At 33.8% G+C, this 27411-nt stretch overlaps 2 protein-coding genes across 2 annotated transcripts in view; one reads left to right on the forward strand and one right to left on the reverse strand.

Moving 5' to 3' along the window:
- Positions 1-4766, reverse strand: part of LOC132751384 (RNA-binding protein 41-like) — a 21810-nt gene extending 17044 nt beyond the window's left edge. Inside the window, exon 1 of the mRNA XM_060741546.1 lies at positions 4579-4766. Coding sequence (XP_060597529.1) covers positions 4579-4652 — 74 coding nt within the window. The 5' untranslated portion in view covers positions 4653-4766. The remainder of the gene's footprint in view (positions 1-4578) is intronic.
- LOC132751382 (protein SGT1 homolog) lies at positions 4659-26826 on the forward strand. Its single transcript, XM_060741543.1, has 13 exons — positions 4659-4767; positions 4872-4920; positions 13696-13786; positions 14149-14218; positions 14992-15062; positions 15495-15548; positions 16419-16477; positions 17260-17345; positions 17814-17910; positions 21766-21873; positions 23880-23973; positions 24857-25038; positions 25963-26826. Exons 1-13 carry the CDS (start codon positions 4748-4750, stop codon positions 26068-26070), a joined length of 1089 nt encoding a protein of 362 aa, XP_060597526.1. The 5' UTR covers positions 4659-4747; the 3' UTR covers positions 26071-26826.
- The last annotated feature ends 585 nt before the right edge of the window (positions 26827-27411 follow it).

Genomic DNA, 27411 nt, shown 5'->3' on the forward strand with positions numbered 1-27411 from the left:
TCGAAAAAGGGGCATAATTCTGTCAAAATGCTTGATAGAGTTACCTCCTCCTGTCTACAGGTTGGGGTCATGATGGTGAATAAGTGTGCAAAGTTTCAAAGCCATATGTCAATGGACTTTGAAAATATTTGAACTATTACAAAAACTTTAACGTAAATTCTAAGTCGAAAAAGGGGCATAATTCTGTCAAAATGCTTGATAGAGTTACCTCCTCCTGTCTACAGGTTGGGGTCATGATGGTGAACAAGTGTGCAAAGTTTCAAAACCATATGTCAATGGACTTTGAAAATATTTGAACTATTACAAAAACTTTAACGTAAATTCTAAGTCGAAAAAGGGGCATAATTCTGTCAAAATGCTTGATAGAGTTACCTCCTCCTGTCTACAGGTTGGGGTCATGATGGTGAATAAGTGTGCAAAGTTTCAAAGCCATATGTCAATGGACTTTGAAAATATTTGAACTATTACAAAAACTTTAACATAAGTGGTTACGCCGACGCCGACGCTCGGGTGACTGCAATAGCTCTACTTATTCTTATCGAATAGTCGAGCTAAAAACCATGTAAAATAAAAACATCTTTAAAGATCTACTAGCTTCAAAAATTATAATTCAATTTAGTTTTTATACACATCAATACACTTCATGTCTATTATCTCTATATATGTCTCTGTATTATATTGTTAATTCTTAGTTTTACATCACATTTAATGTGAAATGGTGAATTTATCACTTCTAACATTTCTTCTATGAATTCTCAATAGGCATTCAGTTTGTTTTTCTATTGCTTAAACAATGGTAAAATCTCTCCAGTCATTCCAAAACCAACTTGTACTTCTGCTTGTAGGACCATCATCAGCTGCTACTGCTCCCATTTTGCCTGTGATCCACCAAAACACTTTTTCTATTGCACAATTTCTTGTTTAACAAGTCACATATTTGCAATGTTGCTGTTAGACAAATGCACTGTTTAGTGCTGGTATACAAAAAATCTTATGTTTTATATCCTCAAACATGTCACCAGTTTCTCAAAAAGTTCTCTATTTCTTTCTATATAAAAAGTACATAATAGGTCATATACATGTAGTACATGGTATACTTTTGAGATATAACCGCCCCCTAGTGCGAGGCAACAGTGAAATACCACTACTTTAATTGTTTCTTTACTTATAACAAGAGCTGTCGGTAGGACAGCAACGCTCAACTATTCTTAGTGCTTGATAGTAAAAAAAATGCTTGATACAATTACCTCCTCCTCTTTACAGGTTGGGGTAATGATGGTGAACAAGTGTGCAAAGTTTCAAAGCCATAATATGTCAATGGACTTTGAAAATATTTGAACTATTACAAAAACTTTAACGTAAATTCTAAGTCGAAAAAGGGGCATAATTCTGTCAAAATGCTTGATACAGTTACCTCCTCCTGTTTACAGGTTGGGATAATGATGGTGAACAAGTGTGCAAAGTTTCAAAGCCATATGTCAATGGACTTTGAAAATATTTGAACTATTACAAAAACTTTAACGTAAATTCTAAGTCGAAAAAGGGGCATTATTCTGTCAAAATGCTTGATACAGTTACCTCCTCCTGTTTACAGGTTGGGGTAATGATGGTGAACAAGTGTGCAAAGTTTCAAAGCCATATGTCAATGGACTTTGAAAATATTTGAACTATTACAAAAACTTTAACGTGAATTCTAAGTAAAAAAAGGGGCATAATTCTGTCAAAATGCTTGATATAGTTACCTCCTCCTGTTTACAGGTTTGGGTAATGATGGTGAACAAGTGTGCAAAGTTTCAAAGCCATAATATGTCAATGGACTTTGAAAATATTTGAACTATTACAAAAACTTAAATGTAAATTCTAAGTCCAAAAAGGGGCATAATTCTTTCAAAGCCATATGTCAATGGACTTTGAAAATATTTGAACTATTACAAAAACTTTAACATAAGTGGTTACGCCGACGCAGACGCCGACGCTCGGGTGACTACAATAGCTCTACTTATTCTTATCGAATAGTCGAGCTAATAATAAATGACATTGATACATTCTTATCAAACTGGGTTATATGATTAAATTTGCTCATTTATATGATTTTAAAGTAAGCAACTATAGGATTCAAGTGTATTGAAGCATGCAATAATACATGTTTGAACATAAATTTAGTATTAACTACCATTCATTTAGCAATTAATGATAATTTTCATAATATGTTGATGTGATGTAAAATAAATATTTTCTAGGGTTAGGTTTTACATCACATCAACACAGCAGAAGTTAAGGCGACTGTGATGACTGACACTTAGTACACACCCAAGAGGTGGAGCTATTTAGATAGTTGTTTTAATATGTTATGTATATCATGTATTTTATAGAGAGTTACAGTGTATGTATGAATGTAAAACAATAAAGCTGTATTATAAACTAAGGTGTTGATTTTAATAATCCTCAAATAAACAGAATGTTAATACAGCGACTTTCCAGTTTACTGGATGAGGAAGACCTCTGAGTAAGGATCCCCTATTATACATGTAAATTGTATGTGTATTATTTCTGGCATAAGCAGGCATCTCAGTAGAACCACGTTCTGTAAGCTTGCTAGATAGATTCCTTACATGAAAGGATGTAAAGTTATAAATGACACATTACTGAGATACACATTCAAACCAAGATTTATAAAAAATATGGCACATTAATTTACTTTAGAAAATGCCTATTCTAAAGTTACAAAGGACCATTACTCAAAAATCATAAACAGATTTTGATAGTATAAGACAAGAATTATTTCCTTTCCATTTGATACATTCATTCTACGTTTTATTACAATTCAATCAACCACTTTTAAAATTTGACACAAAATGGTAATTTTTCCTAAATAAATGCCCTTTTTATCAGTAGGGCCTAATTAAGTGTCATAACTCAATGAATGCACATTGAATGCACATTCTACCATATCTGCCGAAATAACCTTATTCTTACATACATTTATACATGTACCAAGTTATTACAACAGGGTTTTCCCTAGAAATTTCTGAAAGGGGGTCAATGGAACCATATGTTTAAGATTCTGAGAGTCCATTTTGTAGTTTTAAAGAGGTTCTCAAATAGATACCTACTTTTCGCAAGTTAAAAAAAAATCAATTTAATTTTAAATTAATCAAACTTTTTGTGCTAGGCTTCTATTTTAAGGACAGACATCTTTATTTGTATGTACATAAACTGTATAGAGCTTTTAAAATGGGTATCTTTAGCAAATCTTGCTGTGCTGCCTTTGGGTGCATTGACCATGGAAATGTTGCACACTATATGTGGTTTCCACACAGGTGAGGCAGATGATGGTTAGGCAAGCTGTAACTAAACAATAATTCAGCTCAGGAAGGCAATGGATAGAATATGTATCAGGCTTTCTTCAACATGTGAACTGCACAACCTTACACTTGGATAGACTCCATCCGATAGTTCCTTTCCCACTACCTTAATTTCTCAAGGTTGCTCTGTAGAATGGCTCTATCCTCTTCTGACCTGATTCTCCAGTACAGTAAGGAGTCTTCAGCAAACTGGGGCAAGCTATAAATGACCTGCCTAGGCACCATGTCATTGATGTACATGAGGAAGAGCAAGGGACTGAGCACACTTTCCTGCGGAACTCCAAATGACATCAGCTTACTCTGTGGTGTGGCTCTCAACAAGAACTTTGTGGAATCTATTGCTGATGTTGTTTTCTAGTCTCTGTCAAGCTGTATGCAACTTGTGTAATAGGCATCCATTTGGGACCTTATTATTAATGCTTTGCTGAAGTCCAGCAGATAAAGCACAGATCTGTTCAAGTGGGGCAGCCATTTCTTGTTACTTATGATCAGCTGAGTCTCACAAGAGTGACATTTTCAAAAGTCATATCATAAATCTGATAAAAGATGGTGGTAGTCTAGTTGTTACATAACCTGACTATGGGTGATATCTTGAGTTTTATTGATTTGCAGCAGACAGAAGTGAGATAGAAGTGAGGTTGGTCTCAACAAATACGTGTAAGTTTCTCTATATTGCTGATCAGCAATGCCGATTATACATTTACACATTAGGCGACAGATATAATATTTAGCTCCAGGATTAGGACTTAAAATATTCATGATGTTGCTTTGAGACATTTTTACTTCTTGGCAAAATAAAAAATATCATAACTTTCATAAACTATAACAATCCTGTAACATCTAATGTATTGGACTTCATATGCATATACGTCAAATATTTTGGACTATGAATTGAATGTGAATTCAAGTACTTATATATTTTTCCCAAAGGTAGAGGCTGAGGTTTATGCTATTATAAATAAATGCAAAAAGTAGAATATAGCATAATTTTCTGTGTGTATATAATTTTCACACATTACTTATGACGTCTATAAAGTGAGAGGTATTCACTGCTCAATATTAAAAATTCATTTAAAATTAATTTTCTATTATGATTTTGATAATTATGCATAAATAATTTACCATTCAATGAGAACATTTATTTATCCGAAAATATCATGTATCCGGATATTATTCACTTTAAAATACAAATTTTTTTAAGAATATCAGTTACCATGGAATACCAGTCCGTGAATATGAATCTACGGTCTCTCGAAAAGGCCTACCATTCACAGATCCTCCAGGCATTTTCTTAAACTGCTAGTTTATCTTCTTGAAATTTGTGTTTCTTTAGGACTTATTTGTTTAGTAATATTTGTATTGTAACACCGGTTATTCCCAAAATGGCGACTGAATTGTTTGGGTAAGTTTCGGTTTGACTTTTCCACCGATGTTACTGAATTGTTGCAAAAACACTCTTTGATTAATGTATAGAAGTAAATTATAATTTTATTCTGTCTATTTCAGGAAAGCAAATGATGAATTTATCAACGAAAATTATCAGAAAGCACTAGAGGTAAATTTCCGAATTCCAGTTTCGACTTTCGTTCTTGTTCCAGCAAGTTCCATGTGCTAAATTTATAGCTTCATTTAAGTTATTTTATGAAGAAGTTAATTTTTGGTTTAAATTATATACACATTCTCACACATTGAAAGAGTATGCATCCATGTATCATTCAGTTCCTGCCTGTCAATGAGGCATGCTTGTTATGTACATTACACTTTCACCAGTTCACAAGAAGTATTCAATAATCAAAATAATTATGATAATGTGCCTGTCACAGGGTTAGTGGGACTCGAACACAGAATACCATTCCAAGGCTCAACCTACTGAGCTATTCGGCCAGTCAGTGTTTTTCTTTTTTACCAAAATATTCGGCCCTTTTTTTCTATCTAAGCATCATATGATGTCAATTGCACTTGATTGGTATTTTATGTCCATGTATAGTGGAACCCCATTGTATCGTGCTATTCATTGTATGGATCTACTTACAAGTCTTTCGAATTTTTTTTTGCAAAATGCACTAGCTACTGATTGTTTACATTTACAACAGTGTCACGAAAATCTTTCGCATTTGTTTTGTGCCGTAGATATGACCGTCAGACTTTGTAGATAATAAATAGACTGATAAATAGTGTGTTCTTATTAAAAGTACATTAACTGTCTGTTAAAAGTTCCTTAATTTATGCTGACGTTAATGATTTTAAAACAGACATCTTTGATTCTAATTGACTGACAAATCTAGCATAAAGATGGCCCAGGCTTTCCAGTCTTTGACTAACTGAGCGATTCTCACAATGCATCGATATAAAGGCGTGAACCTGTTTGACATGTCTGTAATTATCAGTATATTCCAAATTTAAAAACTATATATCAGTGATATTTGCCATGTAAATATTATGACAAAAGAATCAAAACAAATGATACAAAATAAAGATTCAGGGAGATTTAAATTTTTTAACCACAGTTGTGATTTATTGGTAAATAGATTGATACAACGGGGTTCCAGGCTATAAGTTGGCTTACATTGTAATTTATTTAATATTTACATTCAATACTTGACTTGTTGTAGTAATTGGAATATTTTATTATGAATATACATACATGCCATATTTCCAGCCACCCAGATAGGGGGATTTGGCTTTAAAAAGCAGGGGATTTGGACCAAAAGTGGGGGATTTTTAAGTAAGCACAAACCAGTCGTAATCTTAAAACGATGCAATGATATAATTAAATTTCCCCCATTTTATTGTGTCGCCTCTACGGAGTAGTGGCGACACATAGGGATCACTTCTCCGTCGTCTGTCTGTCCTTCTGTCTGTCCGTCCGTCACAAAACTTGTCCGGACTACCCCTCATAAACTACTGGTGCAATTTCATCCAAACTTTACAGGAATGATCAGTATCAAGTCTAGTTGTGCATATTGTCAGCATTTTCCGGTTCAATGATTTTTGTCAGAGTTATGGCCCTTTAATAATTTTTAATTTTAAAGTTTGTCCGGACTTCTTCTCTTATACTACTAATGCAATTTCAATGAAACTTTACAGGATTGATCTGTAGCTCAAGTCCTTGCGCATATTGCAAGGGTTTTCCGGTTGAATGATTTTTGGCCGAGTTATGGCCCTTTGATAAAAAGGTGTTTTTTTCTGTGTGTTGCCAGATACACAATAGCTTGTCCGGACTACTCCTCATAAACTACTGGTGCAATTTCATCCAAACTTTACAGGAATGATCAGTACCAAGTCTAGTTGTGCATATTGTCAGCATTTTCCGGTTCAATGATTTTTGTCAGAGTTATGGCCCTTTAATAATTTTTATTTTTAAAGTTTGTCCGGACTAGTTCTCTTATACCACTTATGCAATTTCAGTGAAACTTTACAGGTTTGATCTGTAGCTCAAGTCCTTGCGCATATTGCACGGGTTTCCCGGTTGAATGATTTTTGACTGAGTTATGGCCCTTCGATAAAAAGGTGTTTTTTTCTATGTGTAATGCCAGATATGCAAAAGCTTGTCCGGACTACTCCTCATAAGCTACTGGTGCAATTTTATCCAAACTTTACATGATCGATCAGTACCAAGTCTAGTTGTGCACTGTCCGTCTGTCTGTCCGTCTGTCACAAAATTTGTCCCAACATGAAATTGGCCATTATGAGGCGACACATGTGAATGATGTGATTACTGATCGCTCTTGTTATTAAAATGAACATTTCTACAAGATCATTTGATATTTTCAAGTTTAAACATACATGACTGTGAAGGAATAATATGTAAACAATTGCAAATAAACATAGGTACTTTAAATATTTGATGTAAATAAAATAAGAATCCCTGTAAAACAAATATAATTAATTGAATGTATATCATATAAGATACATTTTTAGCTCGACTATACGAAGTATATGGAGAGCTGTCCTACTCGCCCCGGCGTCGGCGTCCGTGTCCAGATTTTAGATTAAAGTTTTGGTGCAGTAAAATATTTTTCACTATAACTTTGTCATTTCTTAAGGTATCAACTTCAAACTTCAAATATATGTTCCTTATCATCAACCACATCTTATGTGACAAGGTTCATAACTCTAGCACCAATATTTTCAGATTTATCTCCCCTTGAACTTAGAATTTTCCTTAAAAAATACTATTTTTTACTGTTACTTCTTTATTTCTTAAGGGATCAACCTCATACTTCAAATGTATGTACCTTATCATCATCCCCATCTTATGTGACAAGGTTCATAACTCTAGCACCAATATTTTAAGATTTATCTCCCCTTGAACTTAGAATTTTCCTTAAAAAATGTTATTTCTTACTGTTTCTTCTTTATTTCTTAAGGGATCAACCTCATACTTCAAATATATTTACGTTATCATCCTCCCCATCTTATGTGGCAAGGTTCATAACTCTAGCACCAATATTTTCAGATTTATCTCCCTTTGAACTTAGAATTTTCCTTAAAAAATGTTATTTCTTACTGTTTCTTCTTTATTTCTTAAGGGATCAACCTCATACTTCAAATATATTTACGTTATCATCCTCCCCATCTTATGTGGCAAGGTTCATAACTCTAGCACCAATATTTTCAGATTTATCTCCCTTTGAACTTAGAATTTTCCATAAAAAATATTATTTTTTTTACTGTTACTTATTTATTTCTAAAGGGATCAACTTCATACTTCAAATATATTTACGTTATCATCATCCACATCTTATGTGACAAGGTTCATAACTCTAGCACCAATATTGCAAGAATTATCTCCCCATAAACTTAGATTTTTTTACTAGAAAAATGTTATTTTTTATTATAACTTTTTTATTTTTAAAGGTATCTACCTCAAACTTCAAATACTTATTCCTAATCATCAAATACATTTTATGTGACAATGTTCATAACTCTTGAAGCAATATTTACAGATTTATCTCTCTTTGAACTTAGGATTTTCTTTAAGAAATATAATAACTTCTTTACTTTTTAAGGTATCTACTACAAACTTCAAATATATATTTCTTATCATTACACAAATGTTGTGTGACAAGGTCCATAACTCTAGCATGACTAGAATTATTCCTCTTGATCTTGGAATTAATGTAATCAAATGTTATTTTTTTACTATAACTTAATACATAATTATACATAATTGATTTTTCTTTCATAGTTTTGTCCTCCTTACTGCGTCCAGTATTTTATTAGTCGAGCTTCGCTGTCTCCTGTGACAGCTCTTGTTATATCAGATATATTGAATCATTTTAGTACAAATAAACTTTAAAATAAATATACTTTAACAGCCAAAGTTTTTTCTCTTTAAATGAAAGGTAAAGAATTTTCTCTTGAAATGAAAGGTATCAACATTTTCACGGAGAATTTTTGTAGCCATAGAAAGGTGAAATAAAAAAAATGCTGCCTTAAAAATTTTCCGTTGACACTTCATAAACAGTAAAAAAAATCTGACACAAATTTTAATCCAGTTTACTCAGGTCATTATGTACTTAACACCTCAATTTGTTAACACACATCGATTGCCCATGCTTACCATATATGGTAGTAGGGAGTCTAGACACTACGTCACTTGATACCTGTATGTACATGTAAACTGTGTAATTGATAAAGGGTTGTGTAAAGGTTGTTTGGAGTGTACTGACTACTGGATAATAATTGGACTTAATTATTTTGGCCCTTTGGGTGTTAAAACAGGTATTATTTATTATTTATCTGATTGAAACGGATTTTTGCCTCTTTTAATCCCTCATCAGTGTTTGTTGGTTACCGTGAGACAAAGCTACTGTAGTTTATATTATTTTTGTAACAACATAGATCACAGTTACATAATAAGAAATGCATAATATAAAATATAATAGTTTCAAACATTGCTAATCTGTGATTCTTTGAGTTTCTATTGCCTGATCATTATTTTTTTATCTGCACTTAGACCCAATGCCGACAACAAACTCAAGGCGGGGTTACATGTCCCAACAAAAATTGATACGTCACACATTCAGCATCGGACGCTGTCATTGGTTAAGCACCTGCAATACTGACACTGATTGACAGGTTTATCAAAGGAGAATTGTCATACATAGATTTGTTGAAGTGTGTCGGAGTAACTAACAATACATCCGTTAGACCCGTGCTGTTTAATGGGGAATCCAGGCATATATAGTTGTAAAAGTTGTTTAAGTCTATTGTTTAATAATGTTTATTGGTAAAAATGATGCTTTAATTTTTTTGTTGGTTGAATTTTTGAAAATCGGGGGATTTCGATCCCAAGGCGAGGTCGAAAATCGGGGGCTTTTGTCCCCCGGCGGTGGATATGGCATGTATGGAATATATCACAACAAATCATCAATAAGTGTAAATTTCAATTCATTATTATGCCCCCACTTCGAAGAAGAGGGGGTATATTGCTTTGCACTTGTCGGTCCGTCGGTCCGTAGACCAAATGGTTTCCGAGTGATAACTAAAGAACCCTTAGGCCTAGGAACTTCAAACTTGGTATGGTGATTGGTCATGATCAGTAGATGACCCCTATTGATTTTGGGGTCAAGGGGTCAAAGGTCAAGGTCACATTGACCTTGTAAGCAAAAACGGTTTCCGATCAATAACTAAAGAACCCTTAGGCCTAGGAACTTCAATCTTGGTATGGTGTTTGGTCATGATCAGTAGATGACCCCTATTGATTTTGGGGTCAAGGGGTCAAAGGTCAAGGTCACGTTGACCTTGTAAGCAAAAACGGTTTCCGATCAATAACTAAAGAACCCTTAGGCCTAGGAACTTCAAACTTGGTATGGTGATTGGTCATGATCAGTAGATGACCCCTATTGATTTTGGGGTCAAGGGGTCAAAGGTCAAGGTCACATTGACCTTGTAAGCAAAAACGGTTTCCGATCAATAACTAAAGAACCCTTAGGCCTAGGAACTTCAAACTTGGTATGGTGATTGGTCATGATCAGTAGATGACCCCTATTGATTTTGGGGTCAAGGGGTCAAAGGTCAAGGTCACATTGACCTTGTAAGCAAAAATGGTTTCCGATCAATAACTAAAGAACCCTTAGGCCTAGGAACTTCAAACTTGGTATGGTGATTGGTCATGATCAGTAGATGACCCCTATTGATTTTGGGGTCAAGGGGTCAAAGGTCAAGGTCATATTGACCTTGTAAGCAAAAATGGTTTCCGATCAATAACTAAAGAACCCTTAGGCCTAGGAACTTCAAACTTGGTATGGTGATTGGTCATGATCAGTAGATGACCCCTATTGATTTTGGGGTCAAGGGGTCAAAGGTCAAGGTCACATTGACCTTGTAAGCAAAAACGGTTTCCGATCAATAACTATAGAATCCTTAGGCCTAGGAACTTCAAACTTGGTAAGGTGATTGGTCATGATCAGCAGATGACCCCTATTGATTTTAGGGTCAAAGGTCAAGGTCACAAGGTCACATTGACCTTGTAAGCATAAACGGTTTCCGATCAATAACTAAAGAACACTTAGGCCTAGGAACTTCAAACTTGGTATGGTGATTGGTCATGATCAGTAGATGACCCCTATTTATTTTGGGGTCAAGGGGTCAAAGGTGAAGGTCACATTGACCTTGTAAGCAAAAATAGTTTCCTATCAATAACTAAAGAACCCTTAGGCCTAGGGCTGGATCAATATACCGGTAAATCGGTATTTATTGATTTTCCGTTTTTAATACGGTACGGTTATCGGGTTTTAGCTATACCGATACAAAGGGAGACAACCTAATAAACATGATGGCTTTACATTAAAACTATCGTCCATAAAATGTCCGCACAAAAGTCAAAAGTGTGGAATTTTCTCTAAAGTAAATGTTAAGAAGGCCCTCATCAATATTTGAAAGGCTGCATTGATTAGTTCAGGTGGAACAACGAATATGTCAAAACACAAAATGACGGATAAATCAGTGTCAAAATTTATCCGGCTATTCAATCTCCTATTTCTAACACTGGTAAAAACTACTTTCAGGTCGGCAGTAGTTTGTATAAGACCAAACATTTACTTGTAATTTTTTAAACACATATTGTGAACACATAAATCCAACAAATTTATTGATTTTCCAAGATGTAGTTTGCTAACTAAATAAATGTGACTGCGCGAAGATGTAGCTAAACACCGTTTCCCGTTACGTTACGGATTACGACACCACAACATCATGACATGATATTTATATTTTTATTGTAATTTTACCGTTTAAGATAGAAAAAACATGATTTGTTAGAAAATTTTCAATGTTCCAATACTTTCTCAGCATATATATTTCAAATTCTACAAAAATTTGATTTTATTATAAAGATCTTATAATTTAGAACAGTTGACTTGTAGACAGTACTAGACTCCTGTCATAATAAATAGTGATGTTTTAATTATTTTCTGCGTTAACTTTTCCTAGTATTTACATAATTATATTTTTGAATTGAATTATTTCTCTACAAAGCTTTTTAATTTTTTTTTTCAAAATAATTGTTTTATCTAAAAAAGGGACCATCATGTCATTTTCAAAATATTACCTCAAATGTACTAATTAAGATACCTATGCACCTGCTCTGTATTATATATCATCATTAACAAAGTCAAAATCTCAAACAGATATAAGAAAGATTCAATAATATTTCACCAGGGCATCTATGAAATGTAAATAGTACTTTTAATAAGTACATCCTAACAATGAAGCATCATTGTACTGTATCGTCAATACGTATTGTGTATCGTTGGTCTGTATCGCAATGCGTATCGTATCGGAAATTTCTGATCAATACCCAGCCCTACTTAGGCCTAGGAACTTCAAACTTGGTATGATGATTGGTCATGATCAGTAGATGACCCCTATTGATTTTGGGGTTAAGGGGTCAAAGGTCAAGGTCACATTGACCTTGTAAGCAAAAACGGTTTCCGATCAATAACTAAAGAACCCTTCGGCCTAGGAACTTCAAACTTGGTATGGTGATTGGTCATGATCAGCAGATGACCCCTATTGATTTTGGGGTCAAAGGTCAAGGTCACATTGACCTTGTAAGCAAAAACGGTTTCCAATCAATAACTAAAGAACCCTTAGGCCTAGGAACTTCAAACTTTGTATGGTGATTGGTCATGATCAGCAGATGACCCCTATTGATTTTGGGGTCAAGGGGTTAAAGGTCAAGGTTACATTGACCTTGTAAGCAAAAACAGTTTCCGATCAATAACTAAAGAACCCTTAGGCCTAGGAACTTCAAACTTGGTATGGTGATTGGCCATGATCAGCAGATGACCCCTATTGATTTTGGGGTCAAGGGGTTAAAGGTCAAGGTCACGGTAAAAACGGTTTCCAATCAATAACTAAAGAACGCTTAGGCCTAGAAACTTCATACTTGGTATGATGATTGGTCATTGCCAGCAGATGACCTATTAATTTTGGGTTCAAGGGGTCAACAACTTGGCTGTCATTAATGAGGCCTACATGATTCATAAAATTTATTCATATTTTATTTGGTAAGATTTGTAATAACTTAAATTGCTGCACACAACCTATAGGGTCACAATAATTATTACCTTGTGACTAGTCATGACCAGTAGATACTAGATAACCCTTATTAATTGTTTGTTCACTGGGTCAGAAGTCAAGCATAATAACCTGATCACATGACTAATTGGCTGCCGACAGGGGGCATACATGTTTTACAAACATATCTTGTTAGTATTATTGTTAACGTATGGTACAAACAAAATGCAGGTGTATGGAATAACTGAATAATATGGGTTTTTTAGTTGCCAATTAACCTCTCTATATATACTCATGACAGAATGGTCATTAGCGGATAGAAGGCTGAGAAGTCTAGAGTGAGCTTAAGAAATAGACTGTTTTAATTACTGAATTAATTGTTCATAAAACACAACGCTTTGCACTTTACTAATGTAACAGTTGTCAATATTAAAAGGAGAGCCAATTGCCTAGTAAAATTTTTTTGCAACATGCCTTCAGAAATTCCTGGCTAGAACCATGTTGCCCATGCCAAAAGAAAAAATAGAGCAAAATAATTCAACTGTTAGTACAATTAGTTGGACTAAACATATTTCTGATTCTAGTATCATGCTTTAATGGAAACAAAGGTTTGTGACAAAAGATGCAGGCCTGTACATTTTCATAAAAATATTCAAGTGAACATAATGCATCTAAGTAGATAATGAATTTTTCAATATTTAAATGTGTTTGTGCATTTTAGTTCATCATATAACACACAAGTACTACATGTATATATCCAATATTTATTGTTACTAATTGAATGTTTGTGTTATATGTTCAGCTATACACAGAGGCACTAGATCTTGAGAAGAACAGAGATGACATTCTTTGCAACAGAGCTCAAGCTCATCTCAAGCTGGAACAGTACAAAGGTAAAAATAATCAATATTTGAATCAGTTAACTGTATAACCTTTTAGCATTTTATCTGTCTGTCATTTATATAAAATGTACCTTTATTAGATTTCAAGAAGTCTTGAGACAACTCGTGTTGATATAGATTTTACAGTGGAAATAAAGAAAGTATTTTAGAATAGTGAAAAACAGAATCCCTAAAGAATGCCCAAAATGACCAAATTTGAAGACCATTTTAGAACACTAAAAATAAAGATTTTAAAGTTTTTTTTAAAGATAAAGACTTTTTTCAAGAACACTATTAGTTTAGCCTTACATTTTTTGTGTGCAAAATCTCACTAGTAATTTCTGTGAAGAAATAAAAACAGTTTTCTATTTCAGAGGCAGCAGAAGATGCTTCTGAAGCCTTGGCACTAAACCCTAAAAATAAAAAAGCTTGGTTTAGAAAAGGGTAAACCTTTTATATATTTTTGCCTTTAAAAGAATTAAGCTTACTTCTTTAGCTGCCCTTTAAAGCACAATTCATTTGCTTATGTCTTCTTACATCTATTTATTGTTTTTTATAGAATATTTGGATAGATTTGAATAATTTGTTTATTGGATTGTTAAATACTTGAATGACTTATCATTTAAAATTTTGACCCTGTTTTATAAATGGTCTTACACATAATTTGTATATAATAGAGATAATTTTGTACTAAACAATCACATTAACCTGCTGAATTTGTGTAATGTGCCAAGCTTTGCATTTGTGTAATGTGCCCTGACTTTGTGTAAAGTGGCCTGAATTTGTGTAAAATGCCCAGCTTTGAATTTGTGTAATGTGCCCTGAATTTGTGTGATGTGCCCTGAATTTGTGTAATGTGCCTGGCTTTGGATTTGTATAATGTGCCCTGAATTTGTATAATGTACCTGGCTTTGAATTTGTATAATGTGCCCTGAATTTGTGTAATGTGCCTGGCTTTGAATTTGTATAATGTGCCCTGAATTTGTGTAATGTGCCTGGCTTTGAATTTGTATAATGTGCCCAGTTTTGAATTTGGGACATGCCCAACTTTGGATTTGGGACAGTCCTTTCAATGTTCGAGGCATTTCAATGCGAAGATACAAAAAAATTGTGTGTATAATATAAAGAAAACAAAATATATCATCTGTATCATGTGATGAAATATGTAATTATAAATTCTGTTTTTAATAATACATGTATATGTAAACGTATTGTAGGATTGCATTGTTCCATCTGGAAGACTACCAGTCCTCAAAAGATGCTTTTACAGAGGGGAAAATTCTTGATGGTAAGGTGTTAATCTTGTATCATGTGTATAGAGAGCATGACAAAATGACATGCTCATTTTTTTCACTGTCAAGCTGAGATAAATTAGCTGTATATTTCAATATATTGACTAATACAAAACAGCATTTCTGTCAAATACCAGCATTGATTTCACCTGAAGACTGATGCAGCGCTAACCTGTATTTAAAATATAGCTACACTACTTATTCAAATGTAACAGTCAACATTACATTTTTTTATTTAATCAATTTAGGGCAGATTTTATCCTAAACATTTGTCATTTTCAATATTGTTCAGTTGCCATTAGACTAGCTTTAACTTTGAAATAAACCTTGGAAAATATTTCACAAAATATTGTGTACATTTTAAAATAAGGCAATTTTGGATAATATTTATAACATAAAATTGTGATACTAAATTTTTGTATTTACAGCTGAAGATAATAATTTCAAGACATGGATCAGAAAATGTGAAGCAGAGCTAGACTGTAAGTTTCTAAGATTATTTTTTTTATTGTAATCATTTTTCAAAACTCATTGTTGTTTTCAAACTGATTACAATTATATTTTTATACTTATATATTTACATTTTGTTAAAGATGACAATACAAATGTTCTGCACTCCTTTTATAGTTATGAATTATATGAATATTGATACATTCTTTTTCTTTAACTTCCTTTAAAAGATAGAAGTCCATGTCTAAATTATCACATCGATTTTACATATGATATACTGAGAATAGTTGAGTGGTCTGTCCTATGTCTGTGTTATAATACTGCATTGGAAAATGATGAATATTATGTGAGCCGCGTCATGACAAAACCAACATAGTGCGTTTGCGACCAGCATAGATCCAGACCAGCCTGCGCATCCACGCAGTCTGATCAGGATCCATGCTGTTTGCTATCAGTTTCTCTACTTGTAATAGGGTTTGTAAGCGAACAGCATGGATCCTGATCAGACTGCACGGATGCACAGGCTGGTCTGGATCCATGCTGGTCGCAAACGCACTATGTTGGTTTTGTCACGATGCGGCTCATATAGTTTTATATACATGGCTAATGTCAATTTTCTAAGAAATCTCATTTTTAAGAAGGTTTGCTGTATTATAAATTTGTTGTTTTAAATATTCCTGACAGGTTATATGACTATATATAAATGGTTGTATGCAATAGTGCCTTCTCCTAGCGGCTCCGTTTATATTTCCAAACAGTTGTTTATATAGGGCGATATAACCTGTCAAAAATCTTTATATTTAATGATATAGACAGCTCTTGTTGATGATTATGTTGGCTTATGGATTTATTCATTATGAGTTGATTGAGAAATATACATATGACATTATCATTTTTTTCAGTACAAGGAAAAAGTAAAGAGGGACAAAGCAATGTTGGCGTTTCTGAAACAAAATCCGAGGTAAAAATATTCTTTAGATATTAAAATGAAATTTGTTATAAATTTTCCGATGTGACCAAAGTAAGTAAGTTTGTTTTGTTTATTATTATTATTATATGTAGAAGTTGCTGGCAGGAAATACCAGAGAATATAGCCTGAATGAGGTAAAATATGACTTGAGGCACAAGCCAAGGATTATGTTTATATCAGCAAGGTTCTATTCTCCTGTATATCCCGATGGCAATTTGTATAATAAAGAATTTTATAATAATACAAATTATTATTGAGGACAAGTTCTAAAAAAAACAATCCCATAACTGTAGACTATTTTCATTGAATATTCGAGATTAAAGGCTTCATTGCCGTATAACTGTTAACAATTATTTTGAAGTAATGATAATTGAATCGAGAAAAGAGCAATGAAATACCTAAACACAAAGATTTTATGCCCACACATAGAAAGCAGTTACTTCATACAACAGACTATTATGTTTGCCTGCTTCAGTTCTTCTCAGTGTATAGGGCATAAATGAATATAGAAAAGAGCAATGGAAAAACTAAATATAATTATAAATTTTATGCCCACACATAAATAGCTGTCTGTGATGTATGTTACTTCCATTCAACATACTGTTATGTTTGTGTGCTTCAGTTCTAAACATTATAATTATACAACATAGTATACAAATAGTTTAAGCCAATCAGAATTCAAGAAATTTATTTGCATTGTTATAAATAAATATATTGGGTTTAAGAACTTTTTTTAGGTACTAATGTTTATACTTTATGACATATTTACACAGGATAAACCAAAACAAGAGTCCGCAGAAAAACCTAAAGTAGAAGAAACCAAACCAGTTGTTCCAATGCCAACTAAAGAGAAATCCAGGTAAGTTGTAAGTAATGGAAAAGCGGATATTTGCCGCCTTGGACAATTGTCCCCCAGGACATTTGCCTACTTTTTTTTTTTGCCCTCTTGTCTGTTTTTGGAGTGACAGACATTTTATTCCAAAGAAATTTTGAAGGGCAGACATTTTATATTAAAAAGTTCCTATGGCAACTTAAAAGAAATCCACATAAGTTGTAAGCATTGTCTTTTCGGACAATTGTCTCCCTGGACATTTGCCCCCATTTCTTGTCAAGATGAACATTTGCCCTCTCCTCAGTTTTTGAAGGTGAACATTTGTCCCCTAAAAATTTAGACATTTTATGTAAAGTTATTGTGTTGTTTGTGTATAAAAAATGCTTCATTAACTTATGAATATAATCTGACATATGAAAATAATTATTATGCCATATTATATGTATGAAAACAGTTTTGTGTATAGAGTTTTATGCAATTTTATGTATAACACAGATATGACTGGTATCAGACACAGACTCATGTTGTTGTCACCATACTCTTGAAGAATGTTAAACAAGAAGATGCTAATATAGATATACAGGAAAAATCTGTAAGTTGTTTGTTTGTTGGAATATATTATAGTATAGATACAGATACTGTAAGAGTAATGGCAAATTAAAAGAAACAACTGTTCTTTTTTATACCCCCACCACAAAATGTGGGGGGGCTATAATGGATTCGCTTTGTCGCGTCCGTCGGTCCGTCCGTCGGTCGGTCCGTCTCCATTTTCGTGTCCGCTCTATAACTCCTATACCAATTGAAGGATTTTCTTCAAACTTGGCTCAAATGTTCACCTCAACAAGGGGATGTGCAGAACCCATATTGCCCATGTGTCAGTTCAAGGTCAAGGTCACAATTGAAGGTCAAATATCAAACACTATCAAATATTACACAGTATGTCGTGTCCGCTCTGTATGTCCTACACTACTTGAAAGATTTTCTTCAAACTTGGCTCAAATGTTCACCTAAACCAGGGGATGTGCAAAACCCATGTCGCCCATGTGTCAGCTCAAGGTCAAGGTCACAATTGAAGCTCAAATATCAAACAATTAAATATTACACAGTATGTCGTGTCCGCTCTGTAAGTCCTACACTACTTGAAAGGTTTTCTTCAAACTTGGCTCAAATGTTCACCTCAACATGGGGATGTGCAGAATCCATGTTGCCCATGTGTCAGCTCAAGGTCAAGGTCACAATTGAAGGTCAAATATCAAACAATCTAATATTACACAATATGTCATGTCCGCTCTGTAAGTCCTACACTAATTGAAAGATTTTCTTCAATCTTGGCTCAAATGTTCATCTCAACCAGGGGATGTGCAGAAGTTATGTCACTCTTTTGCTGGCTTAAGGTCAAGGTCACACTTTAAGGTAAAAAATTGACTTAGAAAATATTCTTAAATTTTAACATTTATTTGAATATTTCTGAATCTAGAAAAGGTATTTGCTTGAAACTTAGAATATTTTTGAAGGGCCACAATTCTGATATGCTGTTCGTTCAAGTTTGTATTGCATTTTACCAAAGTTATGCCCCTTTTTAGCTCACCTGTCACAAAGTGACAGGGTGAGCTTTTGTGATCGCTTTTCGTCCGGCGTCCGTCGTCCGTCCGTCGTCCGTCTGTCCGTCCGTCCGTCCGTCCGTAAACTTTTGCTTTAAATGACATCTCCTCATTAACCACTGAGCCAATTTCATCCAAACTTCACAGGAATGTTCCTTTGGTGGTCACCTTTAAAAATTGTTCAAAGAATTTAATTCCATGCAGAACTCTGGTTGCCATGGCAACCGAAAGAAAAATCTTTAAATATCTTCTTTTAAACAACCCTAAGAGCTAGAGCTTAGATATTTGGCATGAAACATCTTCTAGTGAGTGTCTACCAAGTTTGTTCAAATAAAAGCCCTGGGGTCAAAATTGGCCCCGCCCCAGGGGGTTATTGATTTTCCCTATATGCATATGGTAAAACCTTAAAAAATCTTTTTTTAAAGAACCCAAAGAGCTAGAGCTAAGATATTTGGCATGAAACATCTTCTAGTGAGTGTCTACCAAGTTTGTTCAAATAAAAGCCCTGGGGTTAAAATTGGCCCCGCCCATGGGGGTCATTGATTTTCCCTATATGCATATAGTAAAAACTTAAAAAATCTTCTTTTAAAGAACCGTAAGAGCTAGAGCTTAGATATTAAGCATGAAACATCTTCTAGTGAATGTCTACCAAGTTTGTTCAAATAAAAGCCCTGGGGTCAAAATTGGCCCCGCCCCAGGGGGTCATTGATTTTCCCTATATGCATATAGTAAAAACTTAAAAAATCTTCTTTTAAAGAACCCAAAGAGCTAGAGCTAAGATATTAAGCAAGAAACTTCTTCTAGTGAGTCTCTACCAAGTTTGTTCAAATTAAAGCCCTGTGGTCAAAATTGGCACCACCCCGGGGGGTCATTGATTTTCCCTATATGCATATAGTAAAAACTTAAAAAATCTTCCTTTAAAGAACCATAATAGCTAGAGCTTAGATATTTGGCATGAAACATCTTCTGGTGGATGTCTACCAAGTTTGTTCAAATAAAAGCCCTGGGGTCAAAACTGGCCCCGCCCCAGGGGGTCATAGATTTTCCCTATATGCATATAGTAAAAACTTAAAAAATCTTCTTTTAAAGAACTCAAAGAGCTAGAGCTAAGATATTTAGCATGAAACATGTTCTAATGGGTGTCTACCAAGTATGTTCAAATAAAAGCCCTGGGGTCAAAACTGGCCCCGCCCGGGGGGGGGGATCATTGATTTTCCTTATATGTGTATAGCAAAAACTTAAAAATCTTCTATGAAAAAACCCAAATAGCTAGAGTTTAGATATTAAGCATGAAACATCTTTAAGTAAATATCTACAAAGTTTGTTCAAATAAAAGCCCGGGGGTCAAAACTGGCCCTGCCCCAGGGTGTCATTGTTTTTAACTATATGTGTATAGTAAAAATTTTATAAAAATCTTCTTTTAAAAAACCCAATGAGCTAGAACTTAAATGTTTAGCATGAAACATCCTCTTATGGGTGTCTACCAAGTCTGTTCAAATAAACAAATAAAAGCCCTTGGGTAAAAATTGGCCCAGGGGTGGGGGGGCCTATATACAGGTGAGCGACCTCAGGGCCATCATGGCCCTCTTGTTAAGTCTTCAAATTTACATACAATCAAATATCAGACAATATGTTGTGTCCGCTCTATAAATCCTATACTAATGGAAGAATTTTCTTCAAACTTTACTCAAATTTTCACCTCAACAAGGTTATGTGCAGAATCCATGTCACCTTTGTGCCGGCTAAAGGTCAAGGTCACACTTGAAAGACAAAAATTGACTTAGAAAATGTTCTTAAATTTTTACATGTACTTGAATAATTCTGAAACTAGCACAGGCATTTGCTTGAAACTTAAAAGATATATGAGATGTGGCAAATAGGATATGCAGGTTAAGTTTCATTACTCTATATTGCATTTTGACAAAGTTATGCCCCTTTTTAAGTCTTCAAATTTACATACAACCAATACTAGACAATATATTGTGTCTACTCTATAAATTCTATACTAATGGAAGGATTTTCTTCAAACTTTACTCAAATGTTCAACCAAACTGGGTGATGTGCAAAACCCATTTTACCCTTGTGCCAGATTAAGGTCAAGGCCACACTTGAAGGTCAAAAATTGACTTATAAATAAAATGTTTTATACATTGGGAAAATGAAAGGTTATTTGTAAGTGTTTTGAACATGATTTGATAATATATATTTATACTATTACCTGTACAATTAGTCTTTTTTTCACCAGAGATAATTTCTTTTCATGTATTTGTGCCACATAAGTTATTCCCTTAACCACCTTTCCAAGTGGTCTTCTGTCAAGGACATTGGTGGGGGTATGAATCGCATTCAGCGATAGTTCTAGTTTGTTATGTTTGCAATTAATTTGTGTCTGAAATAATGCACTTGAGATCTTCCTCCACCATTAAGCTGGAAAGTCGCCATATTACCTATACTGTGTTGGTACAATGTAAAACCCAACCAAAAAAAAATGTTTTGCAATTCAAATTTTTTGTGGGAGAGCAGTTATTGTTAATGAACTAAGTCCCAACAATTGCCTATAGTAATTATTAAGTCTTTAGTTCAATAATACTGATTTTCAATAATCGGTTTCTTCAATCTGCCAAATGCCATAAATTCATTACATGTATTAGGATTTAATTTACAAGCTTTCATATTTTACTAGTTTGCAAAATGCCAGACACATATTGCGTCCAAGAAAAGCTTAGGTCAGACATATAATAAAGCATTAAATTTCTTGTCTCAATCAAATCTTGTTAATAAAGCTGTCATGAAAGATGTAAAATAAGTCTTGATGTAATATCTATGATGTTGTGTATATATTTCAGCTAAGTGCCACTATAAAACAAGAATGTGGATCAGACTACAGCCTTGAACTGGACTTGTCACATGCTGTAGTTCCTGCACAATCTGTTGTAAAAGTATTAAAATCCAAGGTAAGACATTTATTTTTAAATCTCCAGGCCTTTAATAGCATATTTTCTCAAGAAAAAAAATAAGCAGGAAAAAGTACATTTAAATTTCAATTAGAGGAAGGCTGCTTTCCGCAAGTTAATAAGACTACTTTCGGATTTAAAAATATTTGGGTTTTTCCTAGCTTATTCAGGTACAAACAAACTCTTGCAGTTACAACTTTGAAAATAAGTGAAACAGGTCGACTTGTCTATTGTGATGGGTAGTGCACTGTGAAGCTATAACGGTAAAAGTAAGTTTGTACCTACAGATAACCTGGGAAAACCCACATTTGCCGAGTTCTGGATAACGTCTATCTTAGACTTTTAAATAAAAAAAAAAAAAAAAAAAACCCTGGTAAAGGCCTTGCCATGTAGGAACAGTCAGACTGCACTGCATGCTGGACATAATCCACAGTGTTTTGACACTTAAATAAACCCACCAACTCCTCACAGCAGTGTGCGGACTGATGGAATCATTTTCCCCGCAATGCACTGTGGGTATTAGGAAGATTGGCTGAGGCATCAACATCTCAAAATATCTACATAGGTAATGAGTAATAGATGATAACTTTTTATGCCCCCACAGAGTGGGAGCATATAGCGTTGCACTTGTCCGTCCGAGTGTCCGTCCGTCCGTCCGTCTGTCCGTCCGTCTGTACGTCTGTCCGTACGTCCCAAAATCTTGTGAACGCAACTCCTCTTAAACCGGATGGCAGATTTTGCTTAAACTTCCAGGGATGAACAACCTTAATGTGTAGATGGTAGTAAAGGAAGGAATTTTTGCTGCGACCAAATTTAACAGAATTATGGCCCTTTGTTGATTTTTTCACTATATACTGTGTAGAAATTTTGTGAACGCAACTCCTCTTAAACCGGATGGCAGATTTTGCTTAAACTTCCAGGGATGAACAACCTTAATGTGTAGATGGTAGTAAAGGAAGGAATTTTTGCTGCGACCAAATTTAACAGAATTATGGCCCTTTGTTGATTTTTTCACTATATACTGTGTAGAAATTTTGTGAACGCAACTCCTCTTAAACCGGATGGCAGATTTTGCTTAAACTTCCAGGGATGAACAACCTTAATGTGTAGATGGTAGTAAAGGAAGGAATTTTTGCTGCGACCAAATTTAACAGAATTATGGCCCTTTGTTGATTTTTTCACTATATACTATGTAGAAATTTTGTGAACGCAACTCCTCTTAAACAGGATGGCAGATTTTGCTTAAACTTCCAGGGATGAACAACCTTAATGTGTAGATGGTAGTAAAGGAAGGAATTTTTGCTGCGACCAAATTTAACAGAATTATGGCCCTTTGTTGATTTTTTCACTATATACTATGTAGAAATTTTGTGAACGCAACTCCTCTTAAACTGGATGGCAGATTTTGCTTAAACTTCCAGGGATGAACAACCTTAATGTGTAGATGGTAGTAAAGGAAGGAATTTTTGCTGCAACCAAATTTAACAGAATTATGGCCCTTTGTTGATTTTTTCACTATATACTATGTAGAAATTTTGTTAACGCAACTCCTCTTAAACTGGATGGCAGATTTTGCTTAAACTTCCAGGGATGAACAACCTTAATGTGTAGATGGTAGTAAAGGAAGGAATGTTTGCTGCGACCAAATTTAACAGAATTATGGCCCTTTGTTGATTTTTTCACTATATACTATGTAGAAATTTTGTGAACGCAACTCCTCTTAAACTGAATGGCAGATTTTGCTTAAACTTCCAGGGATGAACAACCTTAATGTGTAGATGGTAGTAAAGGAAGGAATTTTTGCTGTGACCAAATTTAACAGAATAATGGCCCTTTGTTGATTTTTAGTTTTCAACTTGTGGCACATGTAGTCCAAAAAATATTTGACCTAGAGTCATAAGATTGACAGAACAGTGGCGTGTGGGGGCATCCGTGTCCTATGGACACATTTCTAGTTTAGTTTCAATTTGAATCCTGTTTGCCAGTCCATATATTCTTTCTTTCAGATTGAAGTTAAATTAAAAAAGAAGGAAGGTCACCAGTGGCATAAACTTGAAGGAGATGAGAGCAATCTTAAACAAATACTAGCTGAAGAATCTGGTGGGTAGAACCTATCATTTTGTTTGTTATATGGAAAGTTTACCATAGAATTTTCAAAAGGAAAATAATGAATACTGAAATTTTGATTGAAATCACCTTCCAGTATTGAAAACACCTATCTAACAATAAGCATGAACATTTTTGGATACGCACTTATTTGGATGTGAAAATTATCTGTAGATGCAAATGTTATACCAAATTGTCTGATTTTGTACTTAGCTCAAAAGTTGCTCTTAAACACTTTCAAAGCTTATTTTGTACAATGATCTGTCTATTCTTTCAATTTTGAGCTTTTTCATTCATTATTTTAAGAGTTCTGGATTTTTCCATACAAAGATTTGAATGAGATTTCCTGGTCATAACTAAGTCCAGCAGTTTTAGACAGTACTTTCATTTTAATTTTATCTTGCAGTATATTGCTAATAGACTCTGTAAGGAATTCTGTTTTGTATCAGAAATGATTCCTGACCTAGAGTGATTAATCCTTGTCACCAGTATAGACCCAGCTGGCTTTTCACATACATGTGAACACTCCCACTTTTAGCTGGAGCCTCCCACTTTCTGCAGCCATATTTTTCAAAGATTTTTCTTAAAATAAGGGGTATTTTCACAAAAAGAAATCTTACTATTTTTGATGTCAGAACTTCCTTCTTTGATTATTGCAAATTCTAAAATCTCCCTCTTTTTGAAGTAAAATCTCCCACTTGATCATCAAAAAAAGTTCACATGTACGTTTTTACCGTCATGCAGTCCAGGTTGTATAGAATTGTTACCTGTTTTAATATTGAAATCCCTTAAACTCTGAATGGGAAGTCCCAAATTCAAAGATAGTCAAGTCCATTACTAAAATGCAGCAGGTTAAAGTTGTATATTTGTTTTACAGAGCATGTGAAGGAATATCCGTCATCAAGTCACTATACTAGGAACTGGGACAAACTCGCGAAGGATGTCGAGAAGGAAGAGGAGAATGAGAAAAAAGAGGGCGATGCTGCGCTTAATGAACTCTTCCAAAAAATATATGCCGATGGGACAGATGAAACCAAAAAAGCCATGGCAAAATCATTCGTAAGTCTTTAAAGAAACAAGTTGCATCATGTCATAGAAACTCCTTAGTCTAAAATCAGTCTTAAGACCAATACTGAGACAAGACAATGTCCTAATTTATGTCTCCTTATGTTAAGACTCCTTCAAATTTGGATAAACATCAACACACTGGTGATTAAAGTGCATATCATTGTGTTTCTGATCTTTTTTCACAAGAATAAAGTTAATTGAATTCTAAGTCTTTGACTAAAGATAAAATTATTTATTAACCGTCTAAAGACAGTCTTCAAGTTGATCGCAAGTCCTTGGACTTAGGACAGAATATATGTTTAAGGTAGAACGCAACACTTTGCAGACTTTTGAGTAGGGTCTTGAAAATTGGCATGTAAAACGTTGACCATATTTCTGATAAAATTCTGTTGATTTTATTCAAATAGTTTCATCCAATTTTTGTACACATGATGTCGAAGTTGACTATCAAAGCCCGTTTTTGAACATGACATCATTGCGTATTCTTGGCAACTGAGTACCACAACGCTATAGGTGGACAAAACATCTTAAATTCTACAGCATTCGACGGAAATTATTTTTTCCTTTAAGCTGATATGAAATTTATCGTTTACGCCAAAGAATTTTGAAAAAATGAAAAAAATTGTCAATTGCTGTAAATCAAATTGTTAAATTTAGGTCACTAGTTATACAATAACAAATGCAATTATACAGAAAAATACAGGACTTCTGATTTTCTGTATGAGCATACATATAGTCGTTGAATATACATGTACATTTGTAAGGTACTGTAAAGTAAAGAGTTTTGAGAATGGATGAGGTTAACAAGATCTTAAAGAATTCATAACTATGTTTTTTATAGATGCCATAAGAGTCATATATTAAAATAATTGAGTAAAACCAAGAATCTTACATATTTTTATTTCTCTTTTTCAGTACGAGTCTGGGGGCACTGTGCTGAGTACAAACTGGTCGGAGATTGGAGCTAAAAAGGTGGAGGTGAAACCACCTGATGGAATGGAATTTAAGAAATGGGAATCATGAGAGACAATTTATAACATCTATAAGTCTTTCAATGGAAGAGAATTATATATGCATTATATACCCTAAAGGTTCTAAAGAAATTGTGCTACAAAATTCTGTTACAATTTTTTTTTAATTGAAACTTTGAGAGTTTAGGAATGTATGTTTTGTGTTATTGCATAATAAATGAGGAAAGTTTGTAATACATTGTAGACACTCCCAATCTTAACAAGTTTCTTTTGTGTTACAAAGATGATATTTGAACAAAATTTATCATGTATCAGAAGCATTTAATATCTTGTCATGTTTCCCTAATTTGTAAATTACATGTATATCATTTTTGAACGCATGTTTAAGATAGCAAAGTTGATATCATTAAAATAGAAATCAGAACTTAAATGTATTTACAAAAAAGTTTCTTCGGTAGGGAAATGCATTGATGTGTTTGACATAGGAAAAATCAAGATAAATTTTGTAGTATCATTTTCTTGTATGTTAAGGTACTTTATGTCTATATCAAATTCTTAATTATCTCTTTCTGAATTTGTTTCATGTATATTTTTATATATTATATCGAGAAACTTTTTTCAAAAATTGTTGGAATTTCTAAACTTTCAGACTGAAGTTTACTTATTTTTCATTTTGTATTAAGCATCTTCTTACTTTTTCACCTTTTTGTTTTAATATATTAAAGCTGATGCTCTTAAATGAAAATTAAAGGAATAGACTATTTATGTCTGTTATATTGATGCAGGAATTAAATGATTGCTGAATTAAAATATTGATGTTTTGTTTTACTTCAGTCATTTTAAGGTGATAAATATATGCAACAGGGAGATTGAAAATCTGAAGTAATTTGTGTATTATCTTAAATATCGTTAACTTCTGATTAATTCTTATCGAACAATGTCACATACACTTTGGGTGCGGAGCTCCAAATGCCTTAAAATCCAAATAAATTGAATATTTGTCTATCCCTACATATATACTGATCATATAGATCAATAAAACTTAATTCAAACTGTTTGAAATTCAATTATTACAATTATAAGACGTTAGGAGTTCCACACCCCAAGAGTATATGAACAAAATCAATATGAGCTGATTCTGTACTTCGTTATCAAATGATGCATACTAAAATTTAAAAGGGTGACACATGATTATTCATATTCTGGTTAACTCTTTACCTTACATATTATGTAAAATTTTGATTTCAACTTTATAATACTACATTTCGGACCGAATGTATAACAGTAAAGTCTACTTTGGTTAAAGTTTTATGCAGAACTTCTTTCAGTTTTGGGGGTCAAACCTTAAAATTAATATCTCGGGGGGGGGGGGGGGGGGGGGGGGAGATTAGAT

This window comes from Ruditapes philippinarum, unplaced genomic scaffold, assembly GCF_026571515.1.
Source record: "Ruditapes philippinarum isolate M1 unplaced genomic scaffold, ASM2657151v2 ctg5112_1_1_1_1, whole genome shotgun sequence".
Taxonomy (NCBI): Eukaryota; Metazoa; Mollusca; class Bivalvia; order Venerida; family Veneridae; genus Ruditapes; species Ruditapes philippinarum.